At 47.8% G+C, this 15,239-nt stretch overlaps 2 protein-coding genes across 2 annotated transcripts; both read left to right on the top strand.

Annotated features, from left to right (window-relative positions):
* The first annotated feature begins 6 nt into the window (after positions 1-6).
* Positions 7-3,057, top strand: PDCD7 (programmed cell death 7). Its single transcript, XM_010194212.1, has 5 exons — positions 7-124; positions 1,094-1,232; positions 1,560-1,796; positions 2,418-2,505; positions 2,901-3,057. Exons 2-5 carry the CDS (start codon positions 1,166-1,168, stop codon positions 3,016-3,018), a joined length of 510 nt encoding a protein of 169 aa, XP_010192514.1. The 5' UTR covers positions 7-124; positions 1,094-1,165; the 3' UTR covers positions 3,019-3,057.
* Positions 3,058-6,978: 3,921 nt separating this feature from the next.
* Positions 6,979-14,859, top strand: UBAP1L (ubiquitin associated protein 1-like). The gene is made up of 5 exons (XM_010194213.1): positions 6,979-7,110; positions 8,963-9,709; positions 10,899-11,108; positions 13,653-13,754; positions 14,725-14,859. The coding sequence occupies exons 1-5, from the start codon at positions 6,979-6,981 to the stop codon at positions 14,857-14,859; spliced, it is 1,326 nt and encodes a 441-aa protein (XP_010192515.1).
* The last annotated feature ends 380 nt before the right edge of the window (positions 14,860-15,239 follow it).

The following is a 15,239-nucleotide window of genomic DNA, read 5'->3' as shown; positions in this document are numbered from 1 at the left end:
GCAGCGGAGGAAGCAAGAAGCCAGAGCTGCCAAGGAGGAGGAGGAGGCCCGGGCCGCCGAGCGGGAGGCCAAGATCGACCAGTGGCGAGCCAAATGCATCCAGGAGGTGGAGGAGAAGAACCGGGTACGGCCCCAGCTGCCTGGTCTTGCTTTCCCCAGCTGTGGTGTGGCCTCCTGGGGACTCCTGCACATCCCTCTGGGGTACAGGGCAGCGTGGTGGAACCAGGGGAGACCTGCCGGTAACTGGCATGTGGTGGCCTGTGCCTGCCTGGTGCATGTGGTTCAGTTGGTGCCACCTGGGTGCAGCGTAGGTGCTCCTTGCTTGGAGACACACTGTTCCTAAGGCCTGTAGCCTCGCTGCTTCCCTAAAAGTTTTGGTGGGCATCTCAGCTTTGCTGCACTCATGTCCTGAGCCTTGACAGTTGGGGTTTAAGTGGTTTCTGAACTCCTGGTTGCGTGTTGGGGGTCCTCATCTCTGGTCCTGAGCTGTCAGCCTGCTCCACGCTTCTCACAGCTACCGCGCAGTGGTCTGCAGTTTCAGTAACTGTAAGCCTTGCCTCCAGGCTGCATCCTTGTAAAGCTGCTTGTTTGCAAGGTTTTCAGTCTCACCAGGAAGTAAAACAGCTCCAAAGCAGAAAAAAACTCCCCAAAACAAACCCACCCCAAATTAGGCAGTAGGTACCTTTCTGCTAGTGCTAGGTCTGGTCCTGGAATGGTGCAGAGCAGCTGTTGGGAAAGGTTTTGTGTTCAGACTATGGCATCTTAATGGTCTTTAATTACTGAATTGGGATAGTTCATGTTTATTGTATGGTTTTCCTCATTTTCTGTGGTTAAAGGTTATCAGGCTTTATGAATTCATTAGCCACTTGGCCCAAATTTATGAGTTGCTCAGCATTCTTTTGTTTTCTGAAGTCTGTTGTACTTTAGCTCTTTTATAAAAGGGCAAGCTTGGATGGTTGACTTAATTGCTATGTCTGTGTGACTGGGAAGTTATTTTGATTTCCAGTGCTTCAGTAATCTTTTTGATAGTATCATTTAATTCTTTGTGTGGGATATTTCACACTTCTTGTCTGTATTTTTCTTTCTTTCATAGGAACGAGAACTTAAGGCTGCTGCAGACAGCGTCTTATCTGAAGTACGGAAGAAACAAGCAGACACCAAGAGGATGGTGGACATCCTGCGCGCATTAGAAAAGCTTCGGAAACTGAGAAAAGAGGCTGCTGGCAGGAAAGGTTAAGTATGAGATTTTTACCAGCCTTTTTAAATTTTACACTCAGGAAATAAGGTGATGGTGTGTGGCCTGTGTTGATTAGCAAGGTGCAGCTTGTAAAAGCTTTATTAGTGATTTTAGATACATCGTTACGCAAGAATAGCTATAAAATGCTGAATGCAGTGGTTGTGTTCCTATGTTTCCAAGATCTTTCTTGATGGAAGCATTTTTCTAGTAAGGTGTTAGCAAGGTCAAGCTCATCCTCTGAGATTTTGCCAACTCCATTCTCACGTCTGATAACAGCCTCTTCTGAATTCAAAAATTTAAAATCAGTTCTCTTTCTGTTTAGGTGTTTGTCCACCCCCCTCAGCAGATGAAGCATTTGAAAATCAGGTGGAAAGTCTCCAAACGTTGCTCAAAAATCGCACGGAGCTGTATGAAGCTGAGGAGAGAGCATTAAGAGTTATGTTGGAGGGAGAACAGGAGGAAGAAAGGAAGAGAGAAATGGAAAAGAAGCAGAAGAAGGAAAGAGAAAAACTCCTACAGCAGAAACTCGAAATTGATTCCAAGCTGTTCGGGGATCCAGGTGATTTCTGCATGCCGTACTTAAAAGTGTTTTTCCACACCCTGCTCCCATCTCATAGACACTGGATTTAAAATGCAGGCATAAAAATAGTTGAGAAAGAAATCATCCACTGGAATAGTTTATGTTCTGAGGAAAAGATGGGATAAACATAGCATGCTGTTAACACATGTGATGTAAGAAGAAGTGTTAACTCTTCAGCGTAGGCTGCAGTCTCAAAATCTTGACATCTCAAGCTGATTTCGTAATGTGTTGCAAGAAAAGGTTGTAGATTAAGCTGAAGTGAGAATAAACAGAAAAGATTGAAGACTTCCAGCAGCAACAGATGCTTTAGGCTGGTGGTTTGGTAGTGTGATTTGAGTAATCTGTAAGGATTGTGTTCCCCTTGTTTAGAGCATGGAGGCAGGAAAAGTTTTGCTCGTCTTGCCTTTCTTCTGACAGCTCTGATAAGGAGGAGGAGACATGCAAGACATATATATAGTCCTGAATATATTATACAGAGAAGTGATTTCAAGTTATAGCTGGGGAGTAGCAAATGACATGGCAAATTTGGGGCTTCTAAGACTTTCTAGAATCAAAACCATCTCTGATTTATTGAATGATTTCTGTGTTTGTTTTTTACAGATGAATTTCCTCTAGCCCATCTATTGCAGCCCTTCAGAGAGTATTACTTACAAGCTGAGCATTCCGTAGCAGCTCTAATTCAGATCAGGTAAAACCCAACAAAGGCTTTATTTTATTATCAAAGGTGACAAGTACTCTTTGTTAAGATTGCAAAATTATAGTCTTTTTTGTTTGCAGACTTGCTAATACGGTTATGCAATGGATTCTGGATTTTTCATCCAAGGATCAAGCTTGCAGCTTGATAGAGTTGTATACGACAGATGCCCTTGTGAAGCAGAGCTCGCTTTCATGCATAACCATTCTGTTTAATATAACAGTACATATAATTTTCACATTTGTGTTTTGAAAAGCAAGTTTCAGAGTACGATTTACAGTGGTTTGGGCATTGATCAGCATGGAAAAAGTACATAATGTGGGATATAATAGATCTTATTACCAAACTCCTACCAACTCTCCTCTCAAACGATGCTTTCTCTGTTCAAGGCACGAATGGGATCAGTACCTGGTGCCAGCCGATCACCCTGAGGGAAGCTGCATCCCTCCAGGATGGGTTCTGCCGAGTCTCCCCACAAATGACACTTGGGCCACGGCTGTCAGATAATGCAGTAATGAGTTATGTTAACGTTGGAGGAATGTTTCAGGCTCTGAAGAGGAAGTCTCGTGCTCTGTTTCGGTAGCCAGGTACTGCGATGTCTTGAAGAAAAGTCTAAGAAATGTTTTGGCCATCTGACTGCAGGGAAATGTCTGAGCAAGCCCAAAGCTGCTGGGCCTCTTGTGGTGTGGAATTACAATCCCACAGCGAGTTTGTGTTAACAAATCTCAACCTTAATAAAGAATTACTGCTGCTGGTGATATCTGTGCCAGTATTAACATCCTATTTTTAGTGGCTTTTGTCTTTATAAGCCTAAATCCAGATGATGAAATCTCCAGAAGTAAAGGAGTTCAAAAAAAAGGAGACATCATTAGTAAACATGTTTTTCTTCTTAAATGAAGCATGTCAAGCATCGCTGTCAAAATAATTCCTGTATTTTTGTCTGTAGAAACGAACCTATTGCAAGTTTAAACAAATTCTGAAGTACAAACAAGACCGGGTTTTTCAAGGTTGATTGAAGCAGCTGTTGACATTTTACTTTTGTGGGCTAAAAGGGGTACCACAACATGGAAAAAATTCCTGGTTTTGGTGAAATAGGTCAGACAGCCGTGTGAATATATGGAAATTTGATGAGTAAGCCTGCTGAGAAAAAAATCCAATAAAATCTGAAGTCTAACCTTCTGTAATTGTTTTTGCCTATATAGCTATTTTTGTACAGGAACAGATCGTGTATATAGTATTTGATTTAAAAATGCAGCTCTATTTTGTCAGTTGGTTTTTTGTACAGAGTAAATAAAGAAAAACGAATTTTTTTTTGTCTGCAGCCTTTTTACTCCAAGGGAGATATTTGTTCTAGTACTTGGCATCAAATGTGACTCCAGTGTGGAGGGAATTGCTGGCAAAAAGTTTGTGTGAAGGAACTTCTCCCTCCTCCAAGGTGAGGTGTAATTTTTGGCAGAGTTGGCATTAATCTGGGTGCAGAAGTTTGCAGTTCTTGCTCATGTCTATACTGCCTACCTATAGCACCCCAAAATACAGATTACCATGAAGTCCTCTGGAGGCAGGCGTTCTGATTTGCGCGTCTGTACATCCTCCTAGCATCTCATTTCACCAAGACCTGTGGCTGGGTCAGGTCTTCCTTACCTGATGAATAAGCCAAAAGTTCAAATAGCATATAAACAATTGCAGAAACACCGCTTTTGGTTCAGGAAGCTTAGTGACCCGAGGATGCTCTGCGTAATTAGGCTCCTTATCTCGTCAGCGTGTCTGATGGGACAGGCAAACTGCTTAAGCTACCTTAATCTTAAACCTGTCAAAGTCAGATGCTTGTCTGACGCTGCAGGAGTTTACAGAACAGAGCGGTAGATAAGCGGGCAGTGTAGAAGCAACCCTGTTCTCCCTGTCCTGTGAGGAAGGCTCCATGATTTCGTCTGAGGGTAAGGAATAACTTCATATTGTTCATCAAAATAGGACGTGAAAATGCCAGCAGATGCTGGACATTTAATTATATTTCAATCCTTGAAGCTTTCTGTGATTTGTTCTACGTATTTCCTCTTGTCTAATGACATCTGCATTGAAATGTTCTGTGTTTTTAGTGAGGAAGTTGAAAGCCGCAGATGGAAGAGGAATGTTTAAAATCTTAACTCATAAAATACATGGAGACAGGGTATCAATTCTTAAAAAAACCCTTGTGTATTCAGATTTAGGGTTAAAATTATTTGAGCATAGTATTCCATACTATTTTTAAGTTTTTAAAAAATACTGTAACCCAGAAGAAAAGAGGGGTTGGCTATGTATGAGTTTCTGTGCCTTATTTGCAACCTGTTCCTTCCCTGGTCCTGATGCAGTTCATGTTTTGCAGGGTTTTAAGGCACATCCTCCTCCTGATGCAGATTTGTTTGTTTGCCAGGCTGTGTCTTTGGTGTGAAAGTGGGGAGGGCTGGCGTGGAGCGGATGCGGTCAGAAGCCTTTTTGGAGCTGCTTTCTGGTGTGAACTGGTGTTGACCGCTGACCCTCTTTTATTCTGGTCTGGTAGTGTTTTTATTATCATTGCTCCTCACCCCAATGTGCTGCTTTTTTTGCTAAATGGTGGTTTTGGGAATTAACACTTGCGGGAGCCTTTCTCAGAGCACAGTATTTATGCAGTGAGATTTGGTTCTGTCATCTCTCTCCATTTTCTTCATTGTGGCTTCGGACACAATCACTCCCCATCTCCATCCTTAAACTGGGATGGAACCATTGAAGTAAAGCCATTCAAGGTGATGGACGATGATTTGCTCATTTCCTTTGCACTTTTATACCGCAAAGCTTTTGGGAAGAGCTGATTTACAGCATAAGCTGCAAGTGGACTCCGTTCCTCTTGCAGGCAGGGGCTGCTTGGCTGTGCCGAGGAGTTGGAAACGGCCGGGGGAAGGTGGCTTCACTCCCAGATGTTTTCACACGTCGTCTCTGTCAGCGCTGACGTGGGTTGTGACTTAGGCTGAGCCCTCTTAGGCTGGGGAGCAGATGGCCTGGCCCCAGGCAGGCTCCTGACACGTTGTGTGTATCGCGTGTTAGTGGCAGCACGTGTGTGGGAGCTGCAAAGCTGGTTAGGGGCTCTGCTTGTGCTATGGCCCTGGGTATTAACGGCTGCTGGCGTAAGCAGGTGAGTGACAGCTCTTTTGTAGTTCTGGTAAGAGCAACTGGGTTGCACCGAGCAATCGTGCGTGCTGCTCTTCATTTAGGGTCTAAATGCAGTTTATTAGTCCTTTGCTAACATAAGAAGTTATGTTGAATGCCATTTCCCATTATAGACCCTTATTTTTGCCTTTCCTTGATACATTTGTCTGCCTATTTTCTTTTTGTGAAGTGTTCATCCTCATTGTCCTAGAAGCCATTTCTTTTTAAAAGGAATAAACCGAAGCTGGTAAAAGCACTTAGGGATGTCACACCAGGTATTCACTGTTTGGAGGATGACTGTGGAGAACTCTGGGATGAAGAGGCGCAAGCTATAGGTACCAGAATTCAGTGCAAGACTGACGAGCAGCTTTTGCCAGTTGACAATATAGAAAGGAAATTATTTTGCATGCTGTTGTTACTGGGAAGCTGGAAACTTGAGGCTTCATGCAGCAAGCAGCGGCTTTTTACTAAATTGAGACATCCACACAGAGCTGATGGCTACACTCCTGCAGTACTATTTTCCATGCCACCCTTCCCAGTTCATCAGGAATTTTTCTCTCCCCTGCTATGCCTGATCTAAAAACATCACCACACTTAAAATGAATGGATGGTTCTTAAAAGCTAATCTGGCCTTAAAATGACTCATTCGACATCGCTTTAACAGTGCAGCTTGCATGGTGCCCCAGCCTCCTTGTCTGACTCTCGGTAAGCTGCTGTGATGCTGGAGGGGATGCCCTCACCCCAGCTGCCCTGGGCTGCTCCGTGTGATGGCTTTGCAGCACGTGGTCGCATACGTGTGGGTCATCATCTCTCAGGTCATGCAGAGAGAGGAGACCTGCAAGGTGTCCTCTTTGGCTGAAGTTTCTCCCTCTGTAACTGGAAAAAGTGCTCAGTCTGTCCCTGGTTTGGGAAAGGGAGTGTGTGATGGGCAGTGGAGTGAGAGGGAGAGACAGGAGGAGGGATGGAAAGCTGCAGGACGTGCACAGAGGTGGAAACAGGGGAGAAAAACACTCGGGATTTCTGCCAAATGAAGCTGTAAGCTTGGTCAGGTCCTGCTGGCTCAAGCTCGGAGTAGCAAAGGTTAGTTCAGACAAATCTTCCCAGTATCAGTAATTAAGAGTTTGTAAATCTGGACATTGCACACGGTGGTTTTTAGTTGGCTGGCAGTGTCTAAAGGCTGCATTCCATTTACCGGCATGACTTCAAATAGCTCATCTTTCTCTCCTTCCACCCAATTTAAACGGTGTCAGTCCTGCCTTTTACAGTTTTGTCTCATCCCTTCTCCCAACAGCAAGAAATCAGGCATCGGCAATGAGCTACCTGGATGAAGTTCCCTTCCGAACGGCCAGGAGCCTCGATGGAGACTCGGGAGGAGAAAACACTTTAATCACCACCCCGGCCATCGAGCTCCCCGACTGCGCCGACATCCTCATGAGCACCGTGGTGAGTCCTGTCTGCTTGTGTCCATGCTCCGATTCACTTCTGGGAGGATGTTCCAAGAGGGATGCTCCAAAGGATGTTTGCCTTGTGAAAGAAGGGAAGGGAAGCCTCTCCTCCTAATTGGCCTCCTCTTAATTGGCTGCTTTGCAGGAGTGGGAGGAGGTGAGGGCAATTGGTGATGGGTGAGAGTGAGGAAGGGGCAGGTTTGGCATTGGTTTTTTTTAATCCCATCCAAGCAGGAGGGTTGGATCTTTTTGGGATGGGAGGACAAACTTCAGACTCTGCTTTGGTATTGTTTTCTACTCTGGAATCATCACAGTTTCAGGTATTATTAGTATGTATTAAATACTTATTAGTAAATCTAATGAAAAGGTAAGCAGGCAACACTACATGTGCTGGAAACATATATATAATATCTGTGTATACATAAATATATATGTATAAATTAAATAGCCTGTGGCACTTTGTGATCTTCCACATTGCTCAGTCCTAAAACTGCTTTTGAATCTACACCTATTGCTGTAACAGCTTTGTCACCAATTTTAAGCAATTCGAAGGAGCTCTCTGTGCTCTGGAAGGGAGTGGGAGACCGTTCCTTGTTCACTTCCACTGAAGGCATGGAGTTGGCTCTCTGGGCTGATGGGTGGTGCTAGCACAGCTCCAGTCAAAGATGATTTCATAAATATTTTGTATGTTCAGCCTTAAGTAGTGTCACTTGTAGATGGGGTCAGTGCACTTCACAAGGGGAAGGTGATGTGGGCAATCCCAAATAAACCCTGCTCCCTCCTGGTGATGGATAAACTCCACATCTGGCTTTTCCCTAGCTCAGCCTTGCTTATCTCTCCTCCCAGAAATGACACATCCCAAATCCCCAGGATGTGTTTAACGTGAAGAGTTGCCGTGATGTTCATTTTAAGGGATTCCTCCAAAGGAAATTTTAATGTACAGCTTAAGGCAGGTGGAGGTGAAGGTGCACATCCCCATGGGCCAGCTGAGGTGTTCTACCACCCCGTCCTCCCCTGGGAAAAATCCCAGCCCCAGGTTTCTCCCTGGCTGGGGGCATTTCGGTGCTCCCCGCCAATACTGAATGGTTACACTGGTGATCTGGACTGACCCTTGTCAAGGCTCGCAGTGGTGTTTTCCTCAGCGAGGCTGGTTTGGGTTCATGGCTGGCAAGTGGCAGGGAGCAGTAAAAACAGCATTCTTGGGCTGTGAATGTACTTCCCTGCCTGTCCAGAGGAGACCTTGTTTGGAGAGCTCTGGGATGGCCAAGGCTTGTTTGTTCCAGGAAAACCCTCAGATTTCAGTCTTCAACATGCTTATATTTTAAGCTGGACTATGTGGAAATGATGAGTCTGTTCTGGGAGTGACCGAGTCCCTGGCGCCACTGGAGACTCCTGCACACGGTCCTGCCTCTGCCCAAGATGGCATCTCCCCCCTCAGTGTCTCCTGAGCCCCTGTACCCAATGTGGCTCTGCCAAGTGCCCCTGAGGGTGCTGTCCCCTTCCACAGCAGCCAAACTGACACAAAACCACCTCTGAGAATAATACACCTCTCAAAAGAATTGTAGATGTGACTCAAAATAGTAATAACTTCATAGCCAGATTTTTGTCAAGTATAAATTTAGGGATCCCCTATAGGGATGAGGCTGCCCAATCTATAGCCCTGGTGCCCACAGCCAGTCCTGGTTTTTGGGGAAATAGGAGCTGATATGGGAAGGATGCAGCCCTTTGTACGTCATTAACTCTTTCAGTCTCTCACACCCTTAAGGTGCTCTCATGAAGCGCTTGGTTTGCTCGGTGCCACGTGGTCTGGTTTCAAATGCCCTCACCAGCTCCTTCTCGCTCTTCCACAGCACGACTTCTCGCTGGAAAGGAAAGTGCTTTACTGGGTCGAGGTGGCCTCTCAGCAGCAAACCTCCCGCCATCGCATCACCTCCGAAATCGTCCCCACGGCTCCACCGTGCTGGCTGCTGCTGGTGGACCCTGCTGACAGCTACGGGGGCAGAGCGCGGGACGGGGCGGTGCGACGCTGCGTCAGCCTCAGTGCTGCCGACGACAGCTACGGGCACACCAAGGGTAGAGGTGCCTTGTCCGACACCGAGAGCGAGACCTGGCTCTCAGAGGAGGACGAGTACTCGGAGGACGACGAGTACTCCTCGACCTCCTGGGAAGAGAATGACAAGGATGAAAAGCTTTCCAGGAGGAGAAACACTGGGAGAAGTGTGATTCTGCACCCCAGCTTTTACCAGACTCGGCCAAAGACATCACCTGGCTTGCTGGAGCCCTCTCCGGAGAAAAACAACCACAAGGCAGCCATCCCGGACCCAAGCAAGCAGAGAAGATCCATGGTGATATTTAACAACATGAAGAACGAGCTGGGAGCGGCCAGGAGGAAGCTGGCATCTTTGGTGCATCCTTTGAACAGAGCTGCCACGGAGAATAGAGGGGTCCAGGTGCCGCAGCCGCTCCCCCAGCGCCCCCACACCAGCCGCAGCATCAAGTACGGGCCAGCCCCAAACGTGTCCCACCTGGGGGCCTTGGTGCCAGCTCCTCCAGCTGCGCCGATCCCCCCGATCAAACGGCATAAGCCCACGGTGCCGGTAAGGTGTTTTCTTCTCATAGCACTTTGCTTGTTACTGAGATGGGAGGAAGGTGGAAGGGGTCGAATTGGTGCTGTTTGCTGGGGTCTGGCCAACAAAGTGGAATTAAAATGGGGCTTTGGGAACACTGAACCCATGAGAAATTGCTGACAAGTTTTCATAAGAAGCAAAGGAAGGGGTTTTTTTTGACAGGGTTTAAAGACAAGCTTTCTGGGAGGACGTTTACTTGCTCTGTCCTAACCAAAACATCTCTGTTCTGCCTGACAAGAAGGGCACCTTACTTAATTTTCAATTGAAACCCTAAGAAAAGAAAGTGAAATAAGTTTTTTTCCCTTTCTCCATTCCATTTTTCCCCTCTCTAACAGATGTAAACAGAGTTTTTGGGGAAATGCCCCCTGTCTTTTCTAGGAAACTTTGGGCTTCATAGTCCTACTAGAAATACCAATCACATCGAGATAGAGACAGTAAATATTGCTTTGTCACCTGAAATCTGAATTCCACCGGGATTTTTTTAAGAACTGACATCTCATCCAGCTACTTGAGACAGACAAATTACTGGAAACCCACAATTAAAACCATCGGACACATTAAAGGCCAGGTTATTTATATGTAGCTGCATTAAACATAGGGTAATTAAGGAAAGATTAAATGCCCATGTGTATTTATACACTAAACAGCTGTTGCAACAAATTATTAACCCATTGCCCGCCCTGCTTGGCTGCTGTTACTCCAGTGAGTGTTTCTACATGCAAGGCCATTTCTGGAGATGGCTTTGTAGGAGAAACCTAAATACAGCTGATCAACATCACGGGCATAAACAGGGCATCAGGGGAGCATCCTTCTGCCATGGCTGCTGCATCATCTGCCCACGGGCAGCGCTGCCTCTCGCTTGGCCGGTCAAGGATGGCATTTATTGCTGGAAATGTGACTGGGATTCCCAGGGAAAGGAGCTGCTTTTGCTCGCTTTTCCCAATGAACCCTCCTGAGCGCTGTTTTCTTTGATCTGTAGCTGTAGCTGAGCCTGGATTTAATTAAGTCCAGTCTCCTTTGAAACCCAAGGGAGTTTGTTCTTCATGTGGGAATTTTCTTCTTCTGGAAAGAGCAAGGTATTGCCAGCATTTGAAAGCGTTGCTTCAGCCTGGGTGGTTTAACATCATTCCAGAAGCCCATCTGCTGTTTTCTCTTGCAGTCCCTCAGCCCCTACGCCTGCCTTCCCCCTGCCTCCACGCCTGCGCGACCTCTCAGTTCCCACAGATCCCAGCCGGATTCAGCAGCTGACCTGCTCTCGGCGCTGAGCCAGGAGGAGCGAGACCTCATCGAGCCCGTGATAGCCCTGGGCTACCCGACCCGCAAAGCCATCCTCACCCTCCAGAAGACTGGAAGGCAAAGCTTAAGTCAGGTTGGTGGAGCTGGCATGGCACTGCATAAAGCTTTTGCTAAAGAAAAACTTGATTTTCATGCTGAAAGGGATGGCTGTCTCTCTTGGTGTGGACTTCTGATGGCCTTGGGTTTCTCACTTTGGTACCAGACCTCAGTTGACAGGGTTTTCCATGAGATCACACGCCTGTACTGTTGCTGTAGGAAAATAGCAATGAGTCGCCCACAGCTTTTCAGCGAGTAATAACGGCTGGGTAACGTTATCTGTTCAATCTGTTGTATGGAGCATGGTGTCCTTTTGAAGTATGAATTTTGCCCCCGTATATGGAAAATTTTTGCACATGGTTTTTTCCTGGCTGTTAGATTTGTGTGACTATTGCCATGGCTCATTCTGTCAGAGCAGGACTGTACGAATACCTCGGAGATTTGCCTGGGTTCTCTCCAAAACACACGCTCCTCACATTGGAGCAACCAGGGACTCCATGCATGCATTGTGTCTGGGCCCTGGAGCTCTTTTCCTGCAGAACTCTCTATAATAACCTGGAATTTATTGAAAATAATTAACATACAAGCTCTTCCTGCCCCTGGTATCTGAGTACATCACAGTACTGAATCCTGCAGTGCTGAATCCCGATGCCTGAGGTCTCTGTCCAGATGAACCCTTCGTGGAGCATCCATGCCACAAGGGATGGTGCTGGCTCTGACCCTCTTGCTTGGCAAGCTTGGGGCTGGACCTGCCCATCCCAATGGAGGATTTGGTAGGGCTAAATTATCCAAGTAAGCTCTTGCAGAGAGAGAAGGGGCTTGATCGCAGCTTAGCCATAGGGATGTTGTGCCAGGGAGCAGGAGCAGACCCCATGTGAGCAGGTGTGGTACCAAGCAGCCTCTGTCGGGTGCCGGTCTCCTTCCTGATAGCCCAGAGAGCTGCCTGTGCTGTGTGGGCCAGCTCTTGCCCTTCTGGTCGACACACGGAGCTGCTCTGCGGCTGAGTCATCCTGCAGCTTCTGGCTCCCTCCTGAGTCACCTCCGGCTGGACCAACCTCCCCAGACCCTCACTGCAGGCCAAGGTGGGAGGGGAAGCTTTATTTCTTCAATTCATGAAGGTTTCATCCAGGCAGAGGGAGATGGGCAGAGTCCAGCCCACACTCTTTGCGTGCGAGGGTGTCTTGTAGCAGCTGCTGTCTCAATATGAAGGAGCAGCACATCTTGTTGAGGATGGAAATGGGTACAGCCTGCTCCTTTCTGTGCGAAGACAGGGACTCCCATCCTCTTGGAGAGGTGATTAATGCACCAAGATACAAAATCTGCTTTATATCCCATGCCTTCTTCACCAGAAGTTCCCATCTTTCCCATTTATGCCCAGTACAGCCAAGATAAAACGTAAGGTGTAGCCCTTCACACGTCTCTCACAAGTACAAAACTACCAAATTAGGCTAAACCTCCCTGGAAAATACGTTTTAACTTAAAAAGAAGAGCTGTGGGTGCTCCTCATTACTTGCTGGTGTCACGTGGGGGTTCAGTGTGTGACGATGACCGCTTCAGCCGTGAAGATGGATTGTAGAACCAGATGGTAGCCAAAAGTTGCTCCATTTCTTTGCAGTGTCAAGTCAAACTGGCAGAGCCCACCCTGGTGGAGAAAGCAAGTTGCAGCCTCACAGAGTCAGTACCTTCTCAGAGGTGGAAAAACCTCTGTAAAAGGCTCAAGCAGGGTTAGTTGCCCCAACATGCCAGAGATTCATCATCTAGGATGTCATGGCCAAGGGCTAAACAAAAAATGCATCGTTGCATCCCGATCAGTGATCATTGATCAATCAAAAATGGTCTTTTACTGAATCCTCCTCCTTCTCTGCAGCAGTGCTGGGGAGGGTGGAGCTCTGTGCGCTGGTGGATGTGGGGAGATTTGAGTCAGCTTCTCCTTGGGTGAAGACTGCGTGGCTTTGGGGAGACCCATGGATGTTTTTATTCCCCCTGCTTTTGTATAGTGCATTTATGTCTGTCCCATATGTTTTTTGGACAGTGAATGATTCTTGTGGTATTTAAAAGATACCACTGGGAATAGTGCTGTCAGCACTCCAAGAACAACGAGGAAAGCCAAAAATAACTGTTTACTTTCAGTAATGACAGCACATGGGTCTCCCTTGGGGTGGGTTTTGTGCTTGGACCCTGGAGTGAACCCGTGGGCGCCCGAACCCTGGCTCATCAAAGGGAGCCGGGTTGGCTGAGGGTAGATGTCTCACCAGGATAGGCTGTGCTTCACCCCCTGGCCTGGAGGTCGTTGCTTTGTATCTCAGATGGTTCAGATGTTTAGTTGGCTCCTGGTCCTCACTCTGCCTTGTTCCCATTCCCACCCTGGGATGGTGGAAAAGACAAGACCTTGTCATCTCGTGGTGGGAGTTCTGGTGATGGACAGAGCACCCTGGCCAAGCATCAGGTGGGAGCCAGCAGGACAGGTGTCCCCAGGTCCTCCCCATGAGCATGTCCCTGGACGGTAGCAGGGTGTGCTCCTGAATGCACTCACCCCCCTTGTCTGCGAGGTTGGATTAACCCTGGTTGTCTTCTTCTGCAGTTCCTGAGCTACCTGGGTGCCTGTGACCGGCTGCTGAAGCTGGGCTACGAGGAAGGACAGGTGGAGGAGGCCATGGAAATGTTCCAGTACTCGGAGAAAAAGGTCAGAGCAGGATGGCACAGCCCAGCCCTTTGTGCTGCATCTTCCAGGGTTGCTTTTCCAGTGGGCTGCTTGCTCCCATCCACCTCCTCCACCCCTCACACAGTCCCCAGGAAGGCCAGACCCATTGCCCTGCAAGCAGTGAGCCTGCACCCATGCAGACCCCCAGGGAAGCATCACCATGAGGATCCCCCGGGGAAGGACACCCGCTCCATTGCTCTTCTCATCCATCCTCTCACCCCGCCGTGCAGGCATGACGCTCGCTCAGCCCTTGTGGGGCAAATCCCCTGCCCCAAGCCCACCAGCACCCACGCTCGCTGCATCCCTCCCACCTCGCCCTTTAAATTCACCCCCCAGGGAGAAGAAGTGTGGTGGCACTCTGGTTGTCTCCATAATCAGTCTCTTCCTGGGGGTAATGAAGAGCCTGGGGAGGTGGAACTGCTCAAAATTCGAGCTGGCAGTGTTTGACGTGATGCTGACAGCGTGTAGGGTTGCTGGGCTCACCACTCTGCGGCAGCAGGAGGGTGCCTGGGTCTCGATGTCAGGCAGGGGGTTATTTATTGAGGACACAGCTCCAGGAGATGTCGTGGTGCTGGAGCCCAGCCTGAGAAAGGGGGGAAGCAAGACAGATTAATTTTAAGCTTTTATTCACTGCCTATCCCCAGTCTCTTTATAACACAGGCAAACATTTGCGTGGACTTCATATTAAACTTTATAAGGAATAAGTGAAGCTAGAGGCTGACTTTATGAAATATTCCTTATTTTAAAAGTTGATGTAATGGCACACTTTTAAACACTAGCAGTGGTATGTGTGCCCTTGGTCTGCTGTTGGAGTGCCCTTCAGCAGTAACACAACCCGGCCAGGTCGTCTGGCTGCAGCCTCGTCACCCAACACTACTGCTGCTGCAACTCTACGATAAATCCATCCTTAAACCCCCCTGATAACATCGCTCCTTTCTCTTCCTTCCTCCAGGCAGCTGAGTTCTTGCATTTGTTAGCTCAGTTCAATGATATGGGCTTCCAGCAAAATGAAATCAAGGAAGTTCTCCTGCTTTGTGGGAATCAGCAGGAGAAGGCGCTGGAAGAGCTCGTGATGAAAACCCACTGACCAGCATCCCGGACCCCAATCACAGCTTCCCCTCTCCACATGGGACCACCAAAGGACTTGGGTGGGTCAGCACTTCCCCTCTGCTGCTCCATCCCTGCCCCGAGCAGCACAGCTCACCAGGCACAGACCTTGAAAGCACCGCTTGGTGTCTCATCTCATCTTATGGACATCCACCATAAGCGTGTTTGTCGCTGTTCTGAGCCAGAGGCTTTGTAGTAGGAGCGTTTGTCTCCTCACCCACACATCTCCACGCTCCATCAGCTCAGCTGCTTGGTTTAGATAAGATCCCAACCGCCTTCGGCTTAGATTTTGCAAAACCCAAACCGCAGTTTTCTCCCTCCACCCGGGGCGATGGGTGCCGTGTTTTCAACTGCAGTCCA

Source organism: Mesitornis unicolor, unplaced genomic scaffold (genome assembly GCF_000695765.1).
Source record: "Mesitornis unicolor isolate BGI_N332 unplaced genomic scaffold, ASM69576v1 Scaffold1661, whole genome shotgun sequence".
In the NCBI taxonomy this organism is placed as follows: Eukaryota; Metazoa; Chordata; class Aves; order Mesitornithiformes; family Mesitornithidae; genus Mesitornis; species Mesitornis unicolor.
This window is presented reverse-complemented; position numbering and strand designations above follow the sequence as displayed.